Source organism: Adiantum capillus-veneris, chromosome 26 (assembly GCF_014529385.1).
Source record: "Adiantum capillus-veneris isolate H3 chromosome 26, ASM1452938v2, whole genome shotgun sequence".
NCBI classification, from domain to species: domain Eukaryota; kingdom Viridiplantae; phylum Streptophyta; class Polypodiopsida; order Polypodiales; family Pteridaceae; genus Adiantum; species Adiantum capillus-veneris.
In genome coordinates, this window is record NC_140956.1 from 43,928,240 (window position 1) to 43,936,635 (window position 8,396).

The 8,396-nt window shown below is 45.2% G+C and overlaps 1 protein-coding gene and 1 pseudogene across 2 annotated transcripts in view; one reads left to right on the top strand and one right to left on the bottom strand.

The window, feature by feature from the left end:
• LOC147423347 (translocon at the outer membrane of chloroplasts 64-like) overlaps positions 1-3,156 on the bottom strand; it is a 43,024-nt gene extending 39,868 nt beyond the window's left edge. For both annotated transcript variants that reach the window (XR_015186525.1, XM_086500906.1), the window contains exons 1-3: positions 2,703-3,156; positions 2,373-2,525; positions 2,170-2,294 (exon numbers count right to left, since the gene is read on the bottom strand). Coding sequence is in view for 1 of the 2 variants with exons in the window: in XM_086500906.1 (XP_086357032.1) it covers positions 2,170-2,294; positions 2,373-2,525; positions 2,703-3,055 (631 nt within the window). In the remaining variant the exon portion in view is untranslated. The remainder of the gene's footprint in view (positions 1-2,169; positions 2,295-2,372; positions 2,526-2,702) is intronic.
• Positions 3,157-6,330: 3,174 nt separating this feature from the next.
• LOC147423348 (uncharacterized) lies at positions 6,331-7,595 on the top strand (annotated as a pseudogene).
• The last annotated feature ends 801 nt before the right edge of the window (positions 7,596-8,396 follow it).

Sequence of the window (8,396 nt, forward strand, 5' to 3'; positions counted from 1 at the left end):
AGAGCGCAGAGAGGCTTTCCTTCGACTCTGGCTCCTGCACCTTTTTACACCATGGTCCAGGGGGTACTCAAATGGCACTACCGACCACTTGTGTGGCTCTTCCCTCCTCCCATCTCTTGATTTAGCCTCTTTGTACATTTGATGTCTTTTCATTGGGAGAGTCTCCCCATCATGCTTGTTTTAGCCCTCTCGTAGAGGTGGTTGTAGCCCTATGGGCAGTTTCATTAACTAATAGAAGGATCTTTTTCTCGGAAAAAAAAAATTCACCACATCACTTACTTGTCACAACCAGCAAGCCTGGAAACAACAAAACATATGTGGCGATTTCTTCACACTAGGACAATAGAAATCCCATTAGAGAGCATGCTCAATAGGGAATAACTTTTACTTCAATCACATAGTTGTGTCTTTGAGTCGTACACTCTCAAGGGTGACCGAGGATACTCTCTAGTCAATCATTCCTCTACATTCATCTTCCAAAGCATCGCAATGGACCTCTAAAGACCTTTTTGTTCTCTCAAAAGCGTACCAGGCTTGCTTAAATCTTCCTTTTAACTTAGTCCCTTGCAGAATCTCTTCTTAAGTCTTTAATTACCCCAAACAGGTTAGACAATTTAATGGCCATCTACATTTTACCGAATCAACCCTATGATCTTCAACGATGGAAAGTGACTTCCTTTCATGAGATACATCCTCGTACAAAGCAAGTTGTAACAATGATTTCACCCCCAGCACATAGTGTCGGCTGGTTATACAAACCATGAAGGATTTCCATCTCAATACTCCTCCCACCCACCTCATGATAACCAAGAATGCTCGACCTTGGTCCCTCACTTCCCGAAATTACAAAACAAGTCCTTAGCAATGCTCTAAGTCACCCATGAGGCAACTACAAACCCTACAATACAACACAGAATATAAATAATATGGTTAATGCTTACTTGTTGTCAACATGGGTTTGAAAGAGTCACGAGCTTGGATAATTATCCTAGACTCTGTGCTAGGCAAACAGCTTCAAACAAACGAAATACCCTGTACAGGGTCTACATAGAATAGTGCACATTCGGATCCCTAAAGTTCCTAGTTCTCTCCTAAGATTCTCTTTCTGTAAATAGAGTGAAGGATTATCTACAGCATCTCACAAAGAGCAAGGAAACCACCAACCTCACTACATAAAGGGAGCACCGAGTCTCTACAACATGAATGCCCAAGTACCAAGTGGTTTTCATGACATGAAGAAATCTGGAAGATAGCTCTGACAATTGTATTTGACTCATTAGTGGCAGCAGTACCATATTCCACTCTTTAAAAAAATTAAGGAATTTACTTTCAATAAATCTTGAGCCCCTGGCCCAATACATTATCCCTGATTTTTAACCCTCATGCTCATGTCACATGAGCCATAATTGATATTGAAAACCTTATTATATACACTGCCATATGTATTCCTTGTTTAATTCTGTAGTTTCTATGCAAGTAGCTATGGAGGAGAATTTCTATTGTCTATCTCTCAAACACCGACCTACATACACAAACCTTTTCAAAAGAAGAGACTTCTAGTTTCATAACAACAATCCCAAGAAACCACTTTGATCTGTAGGACAGGTCTTGAATTCCAAAACGTGTACTGTGAGAGAGAACTGGTCTAACCAAGCAACTAGCAGTGGAATCTGAATAAGGGCAATATAACCCCCTAGAATATGCATATTAGAAATTTTTGATAGTCACCCATGTGTAATCCGTAACCCCATCATGCATAGTATTGACTTGACTACGACATCGGACATCAACAATGATGAAAAGTACACTATGTTCACACACACACACACACACGCACGCACACACGCACGTGCTCAGGCATACAGCAGTAAAAGGTCCTCTATCTAAATTGCTTCATGGCTTCAGAAATGCAGGGCACTCTCACCCATAACCAAATGAAAGCTAACTACCATGAACTAGAGGTAGAGCATTAAAGATGCATGAGATCACACTAGCGATCGCAAACACTGTCAGAAAAAACTTATATCGCGCCCAAGTGGCCACTCAGCCTAGAAACACACACATACACTTTGATACCTGAGAAATGGAAAAAGAGGCATTGCTAAAACCCTTCTAAAACCACAAAACCAGAACAGAGCAATTTAAGCAAGACACAGATGTACAAATTACCAAGAGCAAAATCAACCAACTCCGAGGCAACAACCACTGCCGCGCCACTGGAAGCACCTCCAGGGACATGAGAAATTGCAGACGGGTTGATTGGCACTCCATAATGCCTATTCCGCCCATTTGTACTGGTGAAATTGAGAAATAACATATTAAGGCCCACAGGTGGTCACCATTGCAGCCAACAAGAGCACTACAATCATTACCTGTAAGCCAATTCATCCATGTGAGTTTTCCCAATGCATGTTGCTCCTGCTTTAACAAGAGCTGCAATTGAGGGAGACGTACATGAAGCAGGCTCATGTGTTTTCTCCCAATCAGGGGAACCAAAACCCGTAACAAATCCCTCTACATCAAATCTGCCACGCCAAAAATACTTAAACATTGTGAGAGCAAGGCGCATTAAAATCACTTAGCAGCAAAGACCTGAGTTCTTTGTATGCGCTAAGAAATACGGTTCGAACATCAAGGCATATTTAGCCTTTAATCCACAGATCCTTCTAGTCGATGTAAGGATGAGAGTCAAGAAGACTTACATGTCCTGAACTGCAAATTTAAGGCCACTGAGGGGAAGGGGAGCTGCGGGTGACGTAGACTGGGGAGGCGGAAGGAGCTCCAAGTATTTGATGAAGGCACGAACGTCTTTTCTGAGCTGCTTGCGGCAGGAGCGTGTGTAAATGAGAGCACCAGCGATGCCAAGGCCAAGAAGCACCCAAAGCCCATTTGGGGGAGTCATGATCGAGGAGAACCAGGTGGATTCAATGTCGCTACTGCTACTGCCGCTGCTAGAGGTGGCACCGCTGCTCTCAATACTTCTAACGTCCGTTCTAGCTATGGCGCTGGCGTGTCCCCCGCCGCCCGTGCTGCTGCTTGCCTCTCTCCTGAACATGGAGACTCACTCTACACGCAAACACAGCAGTAGCATAAACCCTTCATTGCGGGGTTTCTTAGAAAAAGATCTTTCTCCTTTTGCCCCTCACGCCCTCCCCCGCTGCTTGAGCGGTTTAAGAGAAAAATTAGGGTATTTTTCAAACATTAAAAATTTGTTGGCACTGCCTGCTTGCAGGAAGTGATATAGGCGTGCTGCCTATGAAATTGGGTACACATTTTTTAAGGCCATTTTTAAGCCTTTTTGAGGCTATTTTCAGATTCCCCTTCGACCCGTGATAAAAATAGCACAAGGTATGCGGACCAATAGTGTTGTGTGTGTGTGTGTGTGTGTGTGTGTGTGTGTGTGTGTGTGTGTGTGTGTGTGTGTGTGTGAGAGAGAGAGAGAGAGAGAGAGAGAGTAAAGGACGATTCTACAGCCTGAAATTTGCCCAGAGCTGTGGGTAGAAGTTTCCAGAGATGATCTAGCATGCCACTGGATCTGGTTGGCTACCTCTCCAGTCTAATGACCTTAGCTACTTGCTTCTCTAACCGAGTCTGGTGTTTGCCTGGTTAATTCTCCAAACTGTAAACCCAGGCCATCTTGCCTCTCTAACCGAGTCTGGTGTTTGCTTGGTTAATTCTCCAAGCTGTAAACCCAGGCCGTCATAACTTTTTTTTTAAATGCAAGATGTTTTAAATTTGTCACTGTAATCATTGATGCTCTCCTGGAGTATGTTGTAGTCTTAGATGACATCCTGTTCTCATTTTGACAACCGAAATTTTCCACCTCACCCATAGCATCTTATGCTGCCATGCCTGAGCTCCTAGATTTTCATAACGATTTGCCAATGTGAGAGTTGTTGAATCTGTGTTAGCCAGCACTTGGCAATGCCTTTGGGGTGTTGTGTAGCTCAATATGCAGATTGGATATATGGGTAAAATCTTAGACTTCCCGCAGTGTTAGTCTCATAGAGTACCTACTTCATTTGGGATCGCTCAAGAAACATTTGACTCGCAAGAGCTTTGGATTGAGTAGTTGAAACAAAATTGTTGCCCGCACAAACACTCCACTTCACTGAACGGATCCCCTTCGACACATGTAGCGTTACCGCAACGAGGGACACTAGGACACCATTTGACTTTGTTGGTGTCTTCAATGTAAGACTAGCACATACCGTGAGAGCTTTGTAGCCACTACTGGATGTGTTCGAGAAATGAGTTTCTTTATGTCATCATCATCACAGATTGCCCTGCAATTTGTGCCATGCACCTAATGTGTCTGATCAGGCCTTCCTCAATCTTCACCACAAAGTGACTAGTCCAACACAGCCTTCTTAGGGAACCTTTACGAAATGCAACAATGAGGCTCAATAAGACAACTTTTAACTTAACAGCCTGCTGACACTTGAGTTTCTCTGACTTGGTTAAAAAAAGCATGGACACAGACATCAAAGCTAGGGCCTCCTCTTATACAACGGCCCGGAAGAGGTGAAAGGTGTTGTCTTGTATTTCAGGGCCCTGCGGATACATCAAGGGTGGGGCCTCTTCTTCTACAACAGACCAGAAGAGGCGAAAGGTGCCGTCTTGCACTAAAGGGCCCTCTTCCACAACAGCCCAAAAGAAGAGGAGGAAGATGCCATCTTGCAGAACATCAAGAGTGATGAATGTAAGCCCCAGCCGCCTTTGCTCTAAAGCTAGGGTATCCTTTTCTAGGACAACCCAGAAGACATCAGATCAAGCGTACACAACGTTGATGAAGGTAAGAAACTCCTGCTACTGCCTGGGATTGGATGAGGGGAGGAAGAAGCGGAGGGGGCAAGAGCAGCAGCAGCAACAACAGGAAAAAAAGAGGAAGGGAGAGGGCACAAGTTTCCTTCGACAGCAGAACGAGGAGGATAGTAAGAGGCAGCGACTAGAGGGCACAAGTGTCCTCCTAAAAGGATTGGCCCAGGGCCAGGACGAGGATCGATGGAGTGCCCTCATTAAGGACTCTCAGTGGCGTGTTATGGACTTGCTACCCCTGCACCTGGTCCTCCTGTTTCGAGCCGTATGCAGGTCTTGGAACTCTGTGCTTTCTTCTCCAGATTTTTGGAGTGTTTAGTCGTCCAATCCCAGTGGTTGGCAAGTCATTGCCGCCACGATATCAACAGGATCTTCCTTGCGGGGACAAGAGCTTATTGCGTTTGACACTAGATCAAGAACCTGGCTCTCACTGTCATCTCTGTTGGGGAGTAAATTTGCCATTGTAATCATTGATGCTCTGCTGTAGTATGTTGTAGTCTCAGAGATGACATCCTGTTCTCATTTTGACAACCGAAACTTTCTACCTCACCCATAGCATCTTATGCTGCCATGCCTGAGCGCCTGTATTTCCATAACAATTTGCTAATGTGAGAGTTGTTGGTAAGGAATCCGTATCCAGATTTTGGCAATGCGTTTGGGGTGTTGTGTAGCTCAATATACAGAATGGATATATGGGTAATCTCAGACTTCCCTCAGTGTTAGTCTCTTAGAGTACCTACTTCATTTGGGATCGCTCAAGAAACATGACTCACAAGAGCTTTGGATTGAGCAGTTGAAACAAAATTGTTGCCCGCACAAACACTCCACTTCACTGAACAGATCCCCTTCGACACGTGTAGCGTTACCACAATGAGGGACACTAGGACACCATTTGACTTTGCTGGTGTCTTCAACATAAGACTCCAGCAAATACCGTCGGAGCTTTGTAGCCACTACTGGATGTGTTCGAGAAACGAGTTTCTTTATGTCATCTTCATCACAGATTGCCCTGCAATTAAGTGCCATGCAGTAATGTGTCTGATCTGGCCTTCCTCAATCTTCACCACAAAGTGACTAGTCCAACACAGCCTTCTTAGGGAACTTTACGAAATGCAACAATGAGGCTCAATAAGACAGCTTACCAACTTAACAGCCTGCTGACACTTGAGTTTCTCTAACTTGGTTGAAAAAAGCATGTACACAGACATCAAGGCTAGGGCCTCCTCTTCTACAACGGCCCGGAAGAGCCGAAAGGTGTTGTCTTGTATTTCAAAGCCCTGCGGATACATCGAGGGTGGGGCCTCTTCTTCTACAATAGACCAGAAGAGGCGAAAGGTGCCGTCTTGCACTAAAGGGCCCTCTTCTGCAATAGCCCAAAAGAAGAGGAGGAAGATGCCATCTTGCAGAACATCAAGAGTGATGAACATAAGCGCCAACTGCATGTGCTATGAAGCTAGGGTATCCTCTTCTAGGACAACCCAGAAGATATCAGATCAAGCATGCACAACGTTGATGAAGGTAAGCAACTCTTGCTACCGCCTGGGATTAGATGAGGGGAGGAAGAAGTGTAGGGGGCAGGAGGAGCAACAGCAACAGCAGCAGGACGAAAAGAGGAAGGGAGAGGGCACAAGTTTCCTTCAACAGCAGAACGATGAGGATAGTAAGAGGCAGCGACTAGAGGGCACAAGTGTCCTCCTAAAAGGATTGGCCCAGGGCCAAGACGAGGGTCGATGGAGTTCCCTCATTGAGGACTGTTGGTGGTGTGTTATGGCCCTGCTACCCTTGCGCCAAGTCATCCTGTTCCGAGCCGTATGCAGCTCTTGGAACTTTGTGCTTTCTTCTCCAGATTTTTGGAGCGTTTGGTCGTCCAATCCCAGTGGTTGGCTAGTCATTGCCGCCACAGTATCGACAGGGTCTTCCTTGCGGGGACAAGAGCTTATTGTGTTTGACACCAGAACAAGAACCTGGCTCTCACTGTCATCCCTATTGGGGAGTAAATGCTCTTAGGGTACTCTGGCTGATCTGGGGGGCCTATTCGGCTCTCGGGTTGCAAACGGTCTCCATAATATCCAGGATCTCGGGGGCCTATCCGGGCTCCGCATCACTAGCAATACTTTAGGCCTAATGTGCTTTCTTTGCAGCCCTTTCAGAGAGGTGTGGAAATATTACCTGTTGGTGCTCAATCCAGTCACTGGCTCATGCACTCGCTTGCCGCCAAATCTCAAGTGCATTGAATGCCTAGAGAGCTGGTTTCCTGTCCATTTTGAGATCTCATTGCAGGCTCTCCCTGTGAATCATTATTGCCTCTTCCTTTGGGAGAATCGAAAGGGATGCTTGGAATTCTACGACTCGAGCAGTAGGTCCTGGACTGTGAGCATGATTGTTTGTGATCAGTGAGATGTGAGGTTTGCCACTGCGGTGGACCTAGAGCAGGCAGATCTGATGGTGTTTTTACACGCATGCAATCAGTTTTCCCAGTGAGAGCATGACCTCAGGTTTTTGGCCTACAATGTGAAACATGATGAATGGTGTCAGATGAAACTACGTCCCCTCCCATTGTTCCATATCTACAAGGATGGCCAAGTCATTCTTAGGCACCAAGGTCCCATTCTTCTCGCGGCTGTTGATGTCATAGACTCCACTTATCTAGCTGTCTTTGTGGTCTGGGCATTGCAGCAGCAGCCGAAATCTGGTTTGGGTACATCTTTTGCACTTGCAGGAGATTGGGTAGAACTGGGAAGAACACCTCCTCGTCCGATCTTGGAGATTATCGATGACCTTTTTGGAGGACTTGTAGAGATGAACCTTATACCCTTTGGGAGTCTTATTTGTATGACAGGTGTGTGCTATTGCTATGGCTTGGATGGAGTAAAGACCTACTACAGTCAACATCGACGATGGCTCTTGGTATCAGTTGCCTGCTTACAAAGGCGACTATGATTACATGGCTTTGTGTGGCTTGCAACCGTCTCTCCTTTCCAAAGGAGGAGAATAGAGAGAGAGAGAGAGGGGTCTTTTACTGAATGTTAGAGAGAGAGAGAGAGGCGGGGTCTTTTACTGAATGTTTCATAATCTTGTCCTTACTTATGGATGTTAGTGATTGATGGCTACCATTGTGTGGGTCTTTCCTAGTAAGGAATGTAATATGTAGCAAAAATTGTAGCTGATTCTACTCAAGCAGTGGGAAAGATGAGAGAATGTTACGACATTCAAAAGTTTGATCGTTGGAGTCTCTCTTGGTCCAGATGCTGCATTGTGCTTTACTTTCGCTAGTGATTTTCCTTTGTAGCTAGAATATAATGATTCCAATAAGGTTATTCTTTTTGAAACCTTATTTCTACAACAAATGTAACCATTTCCCTATGTTTCTGTGACTAAGTGTAATCAAATCCCCCCCCCCCTCTCTCTGTGCCTCGGGCAGTGCCGCCGTTGTCAAATTAGTGCCAGCCTTGTTTATATTATCTTGGACGATTAACAATCTTATGTACTCTCGTGCTGATGATTCGGCTTTGGTAAGTCTTTTTGAAGATGCCTTAGTGTATATGGTGGATTTTTGGCCTATGTATGGCCTTACGAAC